Below are 16,795 nucleotides of genomic sequence, written 5' to 3' on the forward strand. Positions count from 1 at the left end.
GATTACGTTGATTAAGCATCATGAGGTGGAGCGTGAGGGGTGGTTCCCTATTTTTTATTTATTTATTTTTGTTGTTGCTGGGAGTTGGAACCCTATTAGTTAGGTTGCTTAATATTTACGCTAAGTACTCTTTAAAATACCAGAATAGGGAGGATGGTGTAGGTTTAAGTTTATTAGATTGATCAGTATTGCTGAACTATGAAATATTTTTTTTTTGCATACAGGTATAACAGAATAGCTTTAGTGTAGTTGTTGTTTTAAACTTGAGTATGAACTTATACAAAATGCAGCAAGATATTAAAAAAAACAGTTTTGTTGATTAAAAAACACTATATCGGATTCATATCGGTATCGGCAGATATCCAAATTTATGATATCGGTATCGGACATAAAAAAGTGGTATCGTGCCATCTCTAGTTGATAGTTGATAGTACTTCATGTTGGCTCTGTTGAAGTTTCCCAGCACAATAAAGGCAGCTTCGGGATTTTTGTTCTCAAGTCCAATAATGATGTTATACAGTTCGTCCAAAGCCGTAGCTTTATCAGCATGTGGGGGGATGTAAACAGCTGAAAGGAGAACTGAACTGAACTCCCTCGGGAGGTAAAAAGGTCTGACTTAGTCAGCAGCTTGAGGCTCTGAGAGCAGTACATTTTTAAGATACACACATCTCTAGCCCACAAAGAGTTAACCATAAAGCACACCCCTCCTTCCCTTTTCTTACCTGAGTCCTTCGTTCGGTCTCCCTGGTAAACAGTGAAAGTTTGTTGTCCAGAGACTGGAGATTCACGAGCAGGATGCTGGGCAGAGGTGGCTTGCTGTTTCTCTGTCGGGATCGGCTCAAAAATCCGGCGCATTTCCCCCTCTTTGTAAACAAAGGATCCCAGGTAGCAGAGCGTTCACGGTGTCGAAACCTACTGTAACATCTGAACTGGCTGACGAACGTAGCTCCCAAAGCATTTGTGTTTCATGTCGAGTATATGATTGTGCTATGCGCACAGAAATAGAAAGCAGTACAAAATAAATAATAACATTTTTGCTGAGATGACTGGGCGCGCTCGTCGGTGCGGCCATCTTACGGTGCAACCTGAAGGCGGAATGCGCAACCGCAAGCCAGAAACTAAACTCAATTACCAGCTCCCCTTCCTTATTACTTACCTTCTACTTCACTTCAGCCTCCCGAGGCTCTGTAATCAGCCATCTGTATTGTGTCAATGCCAACCATCTACTTTCCTTATTGGCCTCATGCTCTACAACCTAAGGAAACCCTCACCACTACCCACCTGGACTGGTACCGGTCTCAGGAAATGAGATCGGTACCAGTCCACTTAGTCTGGCATTCAAAATAATAATATTGATATTTTTTCAAAGAAAACCCAAACTTTGAACTTGGAATTTTTTTTATCATTCCCTTTTGAGACATTTACCATGAATTTTGCTGTACATGAATTATAATTCGACAATAATTTGATATATCTCTCAGTGTGCACCTCATATTTTGGTTGAACCAAAAGAAAATCATTCTTCCTTTATAACTGTTGAAAAATAAAATAACATTAAAAAGGAATGAAATAAACAAAAGTAATACACTCACAGCGTTACCTAAGTCTTCCTCGATACAAAACCAATCTCTGATGAAATGTGTTTTAGGCCCCACCCTTTCACCTTGTTTTTCCCACATGGGTGGTATGGAAAATTCATCAACACAGCATCTCAATAAAAGGGAATGGCAAAGCAATAAAATGAAATGACTAGGGTCAGAAAATCTGAAAGCTGTCATGAGCTCATTTTTACAAAGCAATTTGCTCTTGTTCATTGTGCAGTATTCTTATTTTTCTCATACTATACCCTCTTCTCTGTTTCCCTCCTCGTGCCAACTACAGGAGCAATTTCATATAAACAGAATGCAGAAGAGCGGAGAGGTCATCCTGGGAGGACTGTTTCCAGTCCACTTTTTCTCAAGCATTTCTGACCTGTTATTTACCTCACAGCCAGAACAGCCTACTTGCCACAGGTAAGTATGACAAGGAAACAACAGAAAAAGAGAGAGAAACAGGACAAACCTAATGGTAATATAAATATTAAGTAATTATATTAATATATTAGTATAAGTAATTATACTTTGTTGATTAATAAAGCTCAGCTAATTTCTAAGTATCCTGATGTATTTTTCAAATCAAAATGTTTTTTGTTAGTTTCAATGTACAAGGATTTAGGCTGGCACAAACCATGGCTTTTGCTATTGACGAGATCAACAACAACTCCAGCTTGCTACCTAATGTGACGTTGGGATACACTCTTTATGACAACTGTGCTGAACTTGGAATTGGATTCCGTGGAGCATTGTCATTAGTCAGTGGTCAAGAGGAACAAATTATATTACATAATACATGTGCTGGAAATCCTCCAGTTGTAGGGATTGTGGGTGATTCTTCCTCTACACGTTCTATTGCTATCTCCAGCATCTTAGGTTTGTACAGAGTACCCATGGTAAGTTATCACTTTAACCATAAAATGTCATTTTTGTTTATAATCCTGTAATTGTAAATTTAATGTGAAAATAATGTACAACATATTGTCTGTTTTTCACAGGTGAGTTATTTTGCCACATGTTCCTGTTTGAGTGACCGTCAAAAGTATCCATCCTTCTTTAGGACGATCCCAAGTGATGCTTTCCAGGTTAAAAATCAATCTGGACAATACAAAAAGTCAACAGCAGCTGATCAGCAGCACTCATGTTTTAATCTGTATTCACTCAGGTACGTGCTATGATTCAGATCCTAAAACATTTTGGCTGGACTTGGGCAGGTCTGCTCATCACTGACGATGATTATGGACTCCATGCTGCCAGATCCTTACAATCTGAGCTGAGTGTGTCTGGAGAAGGTTGCCTTGCTTACATTGAGGTTTTACCCACTGACAAAGACACAGATGAACTCAGAAGGATTGTGGATGTGATGAAGAAATCCACAGCTCATGTTGTCATTGCCTTTGTGTTTGAGACTCACATGATAAACCTTATGGAAGAGGTGCAGTTTTAAAAGAATTTGTTTCTCTAAACTGGTTAATACATGTATTATGTCTTTATTTGAGTGGAGTACAGAAAAATAATGATATAGAATTAATTTTAAGTCAAGCAAGTACTTCAATGTCATGATGATGTCAGTCGTTGCTATTTACAATACTGCTTTTTATATCTGATGAAATAAAATGCACAGATAGAAAGGCAGAATGTAACAGGCCTACAGTGGTTAGCCAGTGAAGGCTGGACAGCAACAGCTGCTGTGCTTCAAACACCTCAGCTCATGCCATATCTGGGTGGTACACTGGGCATCGCTATTCGTCGAGGAGAAATACCAGGGCTCAGGGAATTCCTATTACAAATACGCCCTGATCTACTTGACAGTAATAGCTATGGAAAGACAATGGTGAGAGTTCAAAACTTTACTGTGTTAGCTGCGAAAACTTTTTTTTGTCCTTTTAAAACACACACACACATACACATACACACACACACATACAGCTATTAATAATATGTTTCAAACATATATTTCAGGTGAATGAGTTTTGGGAATTTACATTTAAGTGCAGATTTGCACCAGCTCCAGCAGGTTGGGTGGAAGGTGGAGGTGCACTATGCACTGGACAGGAAGATCTAGAAAATTTGAACACTGAGTTCTTGGACATTTCCAACCTCCGGCCTGAGTACAATGTGTACAAAGCTGTTTATGCCCTGGCATATTCCCTTGATGACATGCTGCAATGCAAGCCAGGAAGAGGGCCTTTCAGTGGGCACAGCTGTGCCACTCTGCAATCACTGGAGCCATGGCAGGTGCGTTATTAATTTATACTTCATCTTCATCTGAGTAAATCATTTATTCTATAATTACTTTCAGAAAAAAATTGACCTTGTTGGATAAAAAAAAACCCAATTCAATAAGATGAAATGAGCTGAAGAGAGCTAAATGGATTTTTCATATTGAGCAAAAGTAGTGTGTAATATATTTATATTAGAGCACATTAACTAGTATGCATATATATGGCACAATTGGAGATGTTCCTGTTTAATTTAGAACTAGATTTCAATGCCTTTAATATGTACAGGTATATTAAGTGTTAGATTTAATTTGGTTATTGGATAGTGGGTGCCACTCCCTGCACTGTGAAATTTATTTCTTATATATTACCTTTTAACAGCTTGTTTATTACTTGGAAAGGGTGAACTTCACCACTCCATTTGGTGATCAAGTGTCATTTGATGAAAATGGTGATGTTGTGCCAATTTACGATGTGATGAACTGGTTGTGGCTCCCTGGTGGAAGCACTAAAGTTCATAATGTGGGTGAGGTTAAGGGGTCAGCTTTCAAAGGTGAAGAAATCTTACTTGATGAAGACAAAATCTTCTGGAACTTTAATTCCAAAAAGGTTTGATATGTTTTTATTTGACAGTTATCTTTTATAACATTTGTATTACATAAAATTGTAGCAGTCAATATTTATTCATATTTTGTCCAACAGCCAGTTCGATCAGTATGCAGTGAGAGCTGTCCACCTGGTACCCACATGGTGAGAAAGAAGGGGGAACCCAAATGCTGTTTTGACTGCATCCCTTGTTCTGACGGAAAAGTCAGTAATATAAGCAGTAAGTGTTTATCTTTCAACATTGCATAAAAATTAAATTTAATTCGTATCTGTATATAATATGCATTTTACCATCCTCCCCTTTCTTCATCTTTCTACCTTTTATTAGACTCCCTGGGGTGCACCAGTTGTCCAGAGGACTTTTGGTCAAACCCCCAACGTGACCATTGTGTTCCAAAGAAGACAGAGTTCCTCTCCTACCATGGGCCTCTGGGTATTTGTTTGACAGCAACCTCATTACTGGGCACATGTACATGTGCTGTTGTTCTAGGGATCTTTATCTACCATCACAAAACACCCATAATACGTGCCAACAATTCAGAACTTAGTTTCCAGCTATTACTGTCACTCAAGTTGTGCTTTCTTTGTTCACTGCTGTTTATTGGACGACCCAGGATGTGGACATGCCAACTCAGACATGCAGCATTTGGGATCAGCTTTGTGCTGTGTGTCTCATGCATCCTGGTAAAAACCATGGTTGTTCTGGCTGTATTCAAAGCCTCCAAGCCAGGAGGGGGAACCAGTCTGAAGTGGTTTGGTGCTATGCAGCAGAGAGGAACAGTTCTGTTTCTTACAGCTATACAGGCAGCCATTTGCACTGCCTGGCTTGTTTCTGCTTCCCCATCTCCACATAAAAACACCCAATACCACAATGATAAGATTGTTTATGAGTGTGCAGTTGGGTCCCCTTTTGGTTTTGCAGTGTTATTAGGCTATATTGGCATGTTGGCTTTCCTCAGTTTTCTAATTGCATTCCTAGTAAGGAATCTCCCTGATAGTTTTAATGAGGCAAAGCTCATCACATTCAGCATGCTGATCTTCTGTGCTGTGTGGGTGGCCTTTGTTCCTGTTTATATCAGCTCACCGGGAAATTATGCAGATGCAGTGGAGGCATTTGCCATCCTGGCCTCGAGCTTTGGTCTTTTGATCACACTGTTTGGACCCAAATGTTACATCATCCTGCTGAAACCAGAATTGAACACAAAAAAGGCTATAATGGGTCGTGGCGCTGAGTTGTAAACATTTTTCCACATAAATTAAAATACATGCATGAAAATAAATACATTTAAATTATTAGATCATAAATATATAAACAATTCGATTCATTTAATACTCATATTGCTCAGTCTTATATTTCTTGCTTTTCTGAATCTGATTTGTATTCAAAATATATTGACCAGGGTTTATAATACTCTTACACTCCATAACCAAGCATGTGAATTTGAAAGTATCAACAACAGAAATAGTTGATACAAAGAAGATTTAATCAATTTTTCACATAAATGAATTTTATGCAAGATTGTTAGCGTTTTAACAAGTTTTAAATACAAGAATGTTTTATTTTTGAGCAATAATTTTGGATTATAAGCAGGGGTGCCTTTTATATTAAAAGGCACTGTTTTTGTCCGAACCACTTTTCCGAGAATACGCGCTTCTTTTGCGTTTTGGGCTCCTTCTGACAGTTCTTTGGAGGTGGAGGAACACCAAAGTAATTGCTTAAAGGGTTAAAGGAGCTTGCTTCTTTGACATCTTGAAGAGTTCTAAACAAATGTATGTCCTCCTCCAGAAAATCTTATGTAAGCAAACACGCGTTGCAACTTCTTATCTGGTGCACGTATTTTATTTTGAAAGCGCATGCGCACCTGCAGACCACTTACATGCACCCCTGATTATAAGCAATCAAGACATAAGACTTGATTCCTTAGATGAACCTTGGCTAGATGTAGAACAAGCACTTTGCAATAATCTAGAGATCTCAGACCTACCATTTATAAGCTCAAACATCCAACGACATGAATGCTTCAAAAGCGTCAGCTCTTCTCTGACAGCATGGTGGGAGTTTCTAAAATTGACGGAGTCTTCATTAATCCCATGCAAACGTACACCTGTCTGGAACAACCCTGACATATTACAAAACAATATGATAAACTTTCCAGATTGGAGTGGTAAAGGAATCAAATACTTAGAACATATATTAGAGGGAACAGAATTTATTCCATTTGACAGACTAGTTACACAATATGGGATCAACAAGAAAAGATTTTTAGAATATCAACAAATTAAATCCATAGTAAAAAAGAAATTTAAACCGGGTCAAGTTGAACTACAAACACCACCAAGTGTGGTTCAATTTCTTACTCTTAAAACCCCAAAATTACTTTCCAAAATATACAGAATGCTTTCTAAAATGGATGAATCAATATCACTTTTTATTGCAAAATGGAAAGCGGATTTATCAGTTAACGTAGACCTAAACTTCTGGTCTCAGATATGCTTAAAAACCTTTCATTTAATTAGAAATCCCAGTCTTCAATTAATTCAATACAAAATATTACATAGAGTGCACTATACAGGTCATCGGATGTTCAAGATGGGCTTTACGTCTACCAACAACTGCTCACACTGACAAACCAATTCACCGGACAATTATATCCACACTCTTTGGTTCTGTCCACCAGTTCAGAAGTTTTGGCGCGAGATATGTGAAGACTTATCAAAGTGTCTGAAATGTAACATTCCAACTTCCCCTTTAGTGTGTTTGTTGGGCAGCTTAGATAATGTCACTACAGAAAAGAATATAGCCCATATGGTTTTCACTGCCCTATGCATAGCCAAGAAAACAGTCCGCATGAACTGGAAAAATAAAAATAATCTTAATTCTAACCAATATAGAAATTATCTATTAGATTACATTAGTCTTGATACAGCCTCTGCCACCACATCAGATCAATTGCTCTGGGCTCCTTTGATCAGCTCCATCACCTAGTGGGGGCGGGGGGTCATAGTTTGGTCCTACCTTCGCTGTTCTGATTGGTGTGGGGGTAGGGACAGGCTTGGGGCGTCGGGGGATTCCCCAGGAGCATCTTCCTTGGAGGGTTGCGGTCATGGCCTATTAAGGGCTCTGTTGGCTCTTAGGTGATGGTTTCCTCGTGGCTGTGTGCAGCGGGGCTAGGGGAGGGTCTGTGCTGACGGACGTGGGTTACTGACCTGGTAGCCTGGCTTCCCCTGGGTGGGTCCGGGACAGGCGTGGGGTTCTGGGGGTGCTCCGTTTCTGGGCTGGGGCCCTGGCTGGGCCTTGGGGCTTGGGTCCTGGTTGGTGTGTTGCCGGGGTTGTGGGCGGGTGGGTGTATGGGGCCCAGCCCTGGCGCGGGGTGCCGCCAGTGCATCGAGCCACCTGGGGGGCTCTTCAACTGGTGGGGGAGGTTGTTAAATCTTGCAGGAGGTCTCCTCTCTTCAGGAACTCACTCTGCAGGAGGGGGAGATATAGGAGAGGTGGAGGAAGATCTCCGCCTGGGCGTCTATTGTCTTGTGTAGTCTGGAAGATGAGTGGATGACGGGGTGGGTGCAGTTTTCTCTGTGGTGGGGTCGGGTGGGCTGTCTCGGGCTCTGTGGCGCTGCTGAACTGGGCCCCGGTCCGGATGGGCCTGGGCCCCCTTTCTCTGGCGGGTTGCAGAGTATGGGGGTGCCTACAGGGGTCAGCGGGGGAGCTGGCCTCAGGGAGGGGTCACTTGCACCTCCCTTCCGTCCCTCCCCATCTCCAGCTGCCTCCCTTATTCCGCTCCACCACAATCACCCACACATGCAGGGCCTTGGGGTAAAGGTGTGTATAGTGTCTCTTTTTGTCTGTCTCCACGTTGGTTGAGTGTTGAGTAATTGCATATGAGAGCATGAGGGTGGGAATGGATGTCTGTATCTGTGTGTGCCTGTATGTCTGTGTCTATATGTCAGATTGGGTATCAGATGCCACCTCTCTAGGGACATCTCAGGCCCTCCAAGGTATGGAGGCCTATCTCCCCCACCACTTCCCCTGCCAGTGGCAGACGCCCTCAGACATCGGTGCGTTGGTGGTTCTTTGTGTCCAGGTGTGCACCAGGTTTTTTTTATTTATTTTTTTTATTAACAAATGGAACAATACAGTCACAAACAACATTACACAATATAGTGCAAATGAACTCTCGTGGAGGATAAATTAAAAAAAGAACACAGTCAATACAACAAAATTAACAGCAAGGATATGGGGGGAGGGGGCTAGACAAAAATTCACAGTATTAACGGGGAAGAATTAAAAAAGAGCACAGGTTGATACACAATAGAGGTAATGATCAAAACAGTAGCAAATGGGAAATGTCATCATAGACTGTGGCAAATCTGCTTGACTTCAGTTTTTTAAGTGACGTGAAATAATGTTTCAAGTCATTGATGAACCATATAAAGGATGGTTTTCTATTCCTCCATTTACAACAATGTATATGGTATTTACCTAACAGGATGACAATGTTAATCACAGTAGAGACAGATGGATGTTGTTTAGCCATATAGAAAATAATATCAGAAATATTAAACTGGGGGATATCGTTGATCTTGAGGGATAACCAGCTGTGTAGTTCTAACCAAAAGGCAGCTGATGCAGGACATGAGAAAAACAAATGGTGTAATGTTTCACAGGCTGAATCACAAAATGCACACTGATTAACCTCAAATTTAAACCTCCTCTTTAGAAATTCAGACACAGGATATATATTATTAATTATCTTGAAATGAGTTTCTTTTACTTTTGGGGAGACAGGCCACTTGATGAATTTTGAGAACGCCTTTTCCATGAGTGACTGATCCCCATGAAGGGCCTGCAAATATCTACCCGAGTTAAACCCCTGGAAAAGAATAGATTTGAAATTCACACTGATAAATTTATTGTTACATTTACTATCATTTAGGTTGCAGTTACCAATTTTTAAGTTTGGCAGCGCTGGATTGACCTCAGAATGTAGCATTGTGTTGCGTATCAGCTGCCTTAGGGCCAAAGGGATAGCACAGCAAACTTTTCTGTATTCTTTTAATGGACAATTAAAGTCGCGTCTCTTCGAGAAAGACACATAATCCAATAAAGCACCACTCGAATCCAGCAAGTCAGTTACAAACAAGATACCACTCTCAAACCAGTTTCTGATAAATAATGTCTTTTTGTTAGCAGTTATCACTCTATTGTTCCATAGGGTCGGCATGTGAGGAGAAAGGTTGTGTGTAAACATCATTTTCCAAAAATGAAGAATCTGTTTGTGAAAATTAGAGAGTGTAACAGGTATTTTACTAGTTTCAAAGTCACATCTTAATAGAAAATCAATTCCTCCTAGTTCCTTAAATAAAGATCTGGGTATATGAAACCACATGGAATCAGACTGAGATAAACAAGCTCTGAGCCAGTTGATTTTAAAACTTCCGATCATTGATTCATTTTCTGCAACATTTACACTGCAAGGCAATATTACGGTTAAGCCTCTTAGGTCACCGCTAATGCCAGTAGGAGAGTACTGACTGTAGTTATCAGAAAAGCTATCTATTTTATGCAGGGCGAAACACAATAATGAAAGAAGGCATAGCCTTTCAGTAAATAATAAATCCTCTTCTGTATTTAAAAAAAAGCAGGACTTGATTGGTTATGATGTAGGTAGTACGTCTTCTAAGGATGTTCTACGACACTGTGGTGGCGTCTGCTGTCTTTTATGTTGTTGTCTGCTGGAGTGGTGGAATGACAGAGAGGGACAGGGGGAAACTTAACAAACTGGTCGGGAGGGCCAGCTTTAGCGTTCCGCTAAAGCCCACTGAGCAGACTGGGGAGGAGAGGATGTTGTCTAAGCTAACATCCACCATGGACAACACCTCCACGCTCTCTGCATGAGACTGTACGACCACTGAGCAGCTCGATCAACAGTAGACTTTTGTGTACACGCTTGTGTACATATCTCTGTACATTTTTATCTGTACATATGAATGTTACTTATGTATGCAGGACTATAACGCAGAGTCATAAATACACAGTCCATTTAGTCATTTAAGCAAATGTATTACACATAGAACACAAAGTAACTTTGTAAATCAGTCTTTGGCACAATATCGGGATTATTTCGTTATTTATTTATTTATTTTGTGTATATGCGAACAATATGCCTGATTTGCGACTTTCTGCACTTCTATTGGTTGTGCGAACAAACGTCACGTCACTCCGAGATCAAAGTTCAACGCGGCAGCGCTCCTCAGCCAGCACTTTTTATTTTATTGTTCTATAAAAAAAAATCAAATACTGTATTAAGTTTTCTGTATTAACCATTTCCACGCGTAGGCGTTAAGTGCACTGGGCAGCTCAGAGTATAAGATATGATTTCCTTCTTGAGCTGACATACATTACATAGTGCGATGATGATGTCATTCTGACATTATAAACAGTTAACAGTTTGCTCATTTCTTCCGACACTGTACCCCTAACGTATACGCAGTTACATGCACTACATTAGTTTGTGTTAGCTAACATGTTGCGAGGGGATCGTCAGTCGGCCACCGTCAGAACAACAACCGGGGCTGTGTCGGTGGCTGTGTATGAACGCCACCCATTTTTCTGAGTGAAATATCCGCATAAACATTCATTACAGTTTCTCCCCTCCGCTGTACTAAGTGTAACTTATTTGTACACATCAAATATATCAGTGATATTGGCAGGCGGCTAGCATCTGTAACCAGGGCTGGACTGGGACAAAAAATCGGCCCGGGCATTTTGACTAGAGACCGGCCCACCAAAATTGTGACGTCATTCAGGGGTAAAACCGCAAAGGATTCTGGGAACTTGTGGCAAGAGGTACTAGCGCATGCAGGCTTTCAATTGAACTCAGTTACACAGCGATAAAAAGAAACACAAAAAATGGCAAGAAGCTGTTGTATTATTAACTGCAATAGCCGGTGTTGTGCCAAAAAGTGATTGTCTGCCAAAAACTGATTTCTGGTATTTGCCAAAAACTGATTGCTCGTATTTAAATTGCTATAAGTAACTTGTTGGGCTATAATATGTGAAACATATGTCAAATGCATTCCTCATGGATGACATAAAGTCATCTCTCCATCTCCATCTCTCTCTCCTGCTCTTTTATTTCTCTCTCTTGCTCCATCTCTCTCTGCTGCTCTTCTGTCTCCTCTGTCACCGACTTCTCCACTTTTGATGATAAATCAGCCTGGTGCAACATGTAAGGATTGGCACAATTTGTTAAGATTTTGAGGAGTTTGAGAAACTAACCTTAAGCATAAAATAAAATTTACTATCAGTAACTTCATAGCACCCGCCCAGCAGTATATAAACTCCGTCATGCTAGCTAGTACGCAGTACCAGTTATTCTTTTTTTTTTTTTTTTTTTTTTTTGGTGTCCCGTTTGGATCTTTAGCCATCAGAATTGTTGTCTTAAGGCCAAGAAAGATGCCAAGCGGATTTATTTTACCAAGTGGATCATCATGGCCTTGCCATATTGGTCCATTTGATTGACCTTTATTATAATTATGAATTTATTTTATTTTCAGTTGCTACAAACAGGACAGACATGACTGGGGGATAGGACAGGGAGAAAGAATGAAAGAAAGAGAGGGAGAGAAAGAAAACCAAAGGGGAGAAGAGACGGTGAGAAGGGGGGGGAAGAAAGAAAAAAAGAAAAGAAAAACAAAACACCTGGATCACCTGTATGGAGAAAAAAAACAGAAGAGAAAGTAAAACAACAAAGAGCAACATAATAAAAAAACAGCACCATCACAATAAACTAGCTAGCAGTAGATAACAGTAGATACTAAATAATAAACGATATTGTGCAGCACGCAAGATAGACAGCGCACAATGTGCTTTGAGGCAGCAGCCAAGAAAGGTGTAATCCGCGTCTGTGAACACCCGTGTGTACACCTGTGTGCATACCTGTGTGGATCAGCATGCTTGTATTCCAAAGGTTTCTCCATGTAACGATCTGCTAGGGAGTGTGGGGAGCCATAGCCCCGTCCACCAGGGTATGAAGCAGGTATGGAGGAGATCCAGGCCCCAGATATCCAGAGGCCCCAGAGTACAAGGACCCGAGGAGGACCACCAAAGGGGGGGGAACCATGCCACCCTCCTGGGAAGAGCTGAGTAGAGCCCCAAAGGAGAGGTCACCCCGCAGCTACGGAGCAGAGGCCAGAGGTGGCAGTGGCGTGCCCGCGGGCTCTGCCGGCAGCCAGCTATGCCAGAGAGGACCAAGCTTCAGGCCCAGAGGCCAGAGGCCTGAGGGCATCCCACCAGTACCAGTTATTCTAAGCGACTGAAAAAAGTCAGCACAACGAAAACAAACTACAACTAAACTTGGTTTATATCTGACACAGATAGACAGCAGGTCATAACTTCTTACCTGAAGTTCAGTTCCTCTGCCACTATGACCGGCAGCCGCCTCGGGTCTCTCCTCCTCTTGCCTCCCCTTTCCCTTATCTACCTGCTGGCCTCCACCACTTGCTGATGTTGCTAAATCTGTGGAAGCTATGCCATAGCTACCGCCAAACAATTCAGTTATTTTTACACATTTGGCAGCGTCTGCCTGAAGGGCTTGTTTCTTTTTGGCCCTAATTTTTTCTGCACCTCCTTTCCTTTTTTTGTTCTCCGTTTTCTTTAGTTTGTCTATAAGATTGCTAAACAAGGGGGAGGGTGCATCCGACCTCCTCGGCTGTAATTGGTCCTGCCCAGAGTCGATCATGACCAATTGGCCAATCCAACACCTTTCATTATTTATACCCTTCCAAAAAAAAAAAAAAATCGATTGGCCCATAAAAACAAAAAATCGCCAGCGGCCCACCGGGCAAATGCCCGGTATGCCCAATGGCCAGTCCAGCTATGTCTGTAACACAGCTCCGGTTAACTGCCTTGAAAAACTCTGAAATAGAACAATAAAATAAAATGCAACGAACCCATCTGGGATGATCCCGCAATCAACAACAGTTAAAACATCAATTCACCTAGTATACTGTAACATCATGAAACACGTTCATTCCTATATAACATTATAAGCTAACAAGCATGCTAATCGCTAACTGTAACTGTACCGTAACTGTTTTCCTGTAAAAATAGGAGACACCAAACTATCTCTCTTTTTGTTACTCACCTTCTGCTCTTCCATTAATAAAATAGCATCTTCGGGGACCCCTCGGCCACGCAAAAAATCACTTATATCCACCATATTTAGTGAATTAGTTCTCCACCTGCCAAACTGGACACATCGCTGTCACTGAAGCTGGAAGCCTGCAGGTGCCCACCTCAAAATCCTGAGATTAAAGTCAGAATTCTGAGAAAAAAGTCAGAATTCTGAGAATAAAGTCAGAATTCCGAGATTAAAGTCAGAATTCCGAGAATAAAGTCAGAATTCTGAGAATATAGTCAGAATCAGAATCAGAATCAGAATCGTGTTTATTGGCCAAGTATATGTGCAGACACATACAGGGAATTTGGTTCCAGTAGATGGTGGCTTTCAAGCACAGCAATGTAAATCTCACACACACACACACACACACACGTGTCTATATATACACATTACACATACATACACAAAGCTATGTAAACCAACTATAAATAACGAATCTAAACTTATATACATAAAATACAGAAATGAATGAGGTGGAATGAATACTACATAATGTACATAAGGTGCAGTTGCAGTCTGGCAGTGGGAGCAGTGTGACAGGTCAACTGTTAAGAAGGGAGATGGCGAGGGGAAAGAAACTGTTCCTGTGTCGGGTGGTCCTGGTCTGCAGGCTTCTGTACCGTCTGCCAGAGGGCAGCAGATCAAAAAGTCTGTGTGCAGGGTGTGAGGGGTCTGCGATGATTTTCCCTGCCCGTTTCCTGGTTCTTGAGAGGTACAGATCCTGGATGGAGGGCAGGGGGGTGCCGATGATCCTTTCTGCTGCCCGTACAGTCCGCTGCAGTCTGCTCCTGTCCTGTTTAGTGGCTGCTCCATACCAGACTGTGATGGAGGAGCACAGGACAGACTCAATGACCGCAGTGTAGAACTGGATCAGCAGCTCCTGTGGAAGACTCAGACTGTCAGAATCCTGGATTAAAGTCAGAATTCTGAGAATATAGTCAGAATTCTGAGAATAAAGTCAGAATTCTGAGAATAAAGTCAGAATTCTTTTTTTTTTCCAGTGGCCCTAATCCTCTTCCGTAGGTTCTGATGCTGAGGGTGGGACCATCCTGTTATCTCTTACATAATTCCTCCATTGCTTTAGTTAATTGAGAAGAGACTGGGGTGTGGACTGAATGACTGTCAAATATCTGAGCTAATGCTTAAAAAAGGCAACACACTTTTAGCAGGGATGGGAATAATGGCGTTATAGGTAACAGCTAACTAATAACTATTTCTATCGATACAACACCTGTGTTGATAGGAGTTATGTGGGTAGTTCAGCTTCACCACTAGGGGGCTGTCTAACCAAATTGTGATATATACTGTGTCGTAGAAGCAGCGGCAGGTTATGTTTACGTGCATGGATGTGAGCCACGTTAAAATAAAGAAGCTTGCTCACTACTACTGATGTTTTATTGAAAACACGACATGGTACCAGGAGTGAACCAGTAAAGCAGGTCATCATGGACAGTGTTAAGCCACCAGATGCCGTCAACTGGAACGGAAATGTGGACTGTAAGTGGCGAACTTTTAAACAGCAGTTTATGCTGCAAGCTGTCGGCCTAGATAGTAAGCCTGATACACAGAAGATTGCACTGCTTCTTACCGTAGCAGGTCCACAAGCGGTGGAAGTATATAACACGTTTGTGTTCGCAACTGCAGAAGACAAAGAAAAGTTTGACGAAGTAGTGAGAAAGTTTGATGAACACTGTTCGCCCAAAAAGAATGAAACATTTGAGAGGTACGTCTTTCGGTCACGTATACAACAACCTTCAGAGAGTTTTGATACGTTTCTGACTGACCTCAAGTTAAAAGCAAGAACATGCAATTTTGCCTGACAGCTGCAAGAATCTATGATAAGAGATCAGATCGTATTTGGAATAAAAGATATAAAGATAAGAGAGAGGCTTCTGAGAGAGGCGGATCTGACTTTAGCAAGTGCTGTGAAAGTATGTCATGCCAGCGAGCTTGCAATACAACATGAAAAAACCTTCAGCGGGTCGCCGAGGGAAACAGACACGGAAAGCACAGCTGTAGCTGCAGTTAATACACGGCAGGCAGGGCGCACGTACAAAAAAGAACAGAAAGAATCAAAAGACACTTTCTTGTGCAAAAGATGTGGCACAAAACATGGAAGGAAACAATGCCCAGCTTATGGTAAAATATGCAAAAAATGCAATGGACAAAACCATTTTGCCAAGCAATGTTTTTCAAAGAATAAACAAAAAGAAAGAGTACACACAGTAGAAGAAACTGCTCTCAGTGACACGTTTTTTGTGGGAATGGTAATGCAGCACGATACACCCATGGACCAACCTGCAGTCAGTACAGTGAACCAGGACAAATGGACAGAGACGTTACCAGTGAATGGAGCCCTGGTAACTTTCAAACTGGACACAGGAGCCAAGGCTAATCTGGTGAATGAGCTGGATGTGAAAGCAATGAAAACGAAACCACACATATTCCAAAATAACAGTTTACTCCAAGCATATAATGGAGAACCAATCAAAACCAAAGGTAAATGCAGGCTCAGGGTACAAGTAAAAGGAAAATATCACAGTCTGATGTTTATCATTGTGCCAGAGGGACATGAATCTCTGTTGGGAGATAAAGCATGTGAGAGACTCGGCCTAGTCAGACGGGTATACAGTATAAACAGCTCTGAGCCCAAAAGTGTGAAAGAAATAGTGGATCTGTACCCAGACATATTCAAGGGGTTTGGAGTCTTACCCTTCACCTACAAGATAAAGCTGAAAGAAGGAGCTCAGCCTGTGGTTCATGCACCTCGACGTGTTCCAGCTGCTCTTAAAGACAAGCTCAAAGAGGAACTAGAACTGGAAGTTATAAGAAAAGTTGAAGAACCTACTGAATGGGTTAACTCCATGGTGTGCATTAAAAAAACAACCGGCGCGCTTAGAGTCTGCATGGATCCGAAAAACTTAAATGCTAACATACAAAGAGAGCATTACCAGATACCTACAAGAGAAGAAATAACAAGTGAAATGGCTGGTGCAAAATTTTTTAGCAAACTAGATGCGTCCCAAGGATTTTGGCAACTCAAGCTTCATGAGGACAGTACAAAATACTGCACGTTCAACACGCCATTTGGGCGTTACTGCTTCTTGAGAATGCCTTTTGGAATTTCTTCAGCTCCTGAGATATTCCACAGGACCATGGAGCATATGATCGAAGGAATCGAGGGAGTCAGAGT

At 41.5% G+C, this 16,795-nt stretch overlaps 1 protein-coding gene across 1 annotated transcript; it reads left to right on the forward strand.

Moving 5' to 3' along the window:
• Window positions 1-1,727: 1,727 nt before the first annotated feature.
• LOC120719912 (extracellular calcium-sensing receptor-like) lies at window positions 1,728-5,659 on the forward strand. The gene is made up of 9 exons (XM_040009475.1): window positions 1,728-2,012; window positions 2,194-2,488; window positions 2,591-2,677; window positions 2,758-3,027; window positions 3,217-3,426; window positions 3,555-3,830; window positions 4,196-4,423; window positions 4,517-4,640; window positions 4,749-5,659. The coding sequence occupies exons 1-9, from the start codon at window positions 1,777-1,779 to the stop codon at window positions 5,657-5,659; spliced, it is 2,637 nt and encodes an 878-aa protein (XP_039865409.1). The 5' UTR covers window positions 1,728-1,776.
• Window positions 5,660-16,795: the final 11,136 nt, after the last annotated feature.

Source organism: Simochromis diagramma, unplaced genomic scaffold (genome assembly GCF_900408965.1).
Source record: "Simochromis diagramma unplaced genomic scaffold, fSimDia1.1 OVJJ01000344.1, whole genome shotgun sequence".
Classification (NCBI taxonomy): Eukaryota; Metazoa; Chordata; class Actinopteri; order Cichliformes; family Cichlidae; genus Simochromis; species Simochromis diagramma.

Bases quoted from the DNA above. Each gene is read 5' to 3' on its own strand.
- LOC120719912 (XM_040009475.1), top strand. From the start codon at position 1,777: ATGAGCTCATTTTTACAAAGCAATTTGCTCTTGTTCATTGTGCAGTAT. The intron at 3,427-3,554 runs GTGAGAGTTCAA...CATATATTTCAG, and splicing joins ATAGCTATGGAAAGACAATG to GTGAATGAGTTTTGGGAATT. The intron at 4,641-4,748 runs GTAAGTGTTTAT...ACCTTTTATTAG, and splicing joins AAAAGTCAGTAATATAAGCA to ACTCCCTGGGGTGCACCAGT.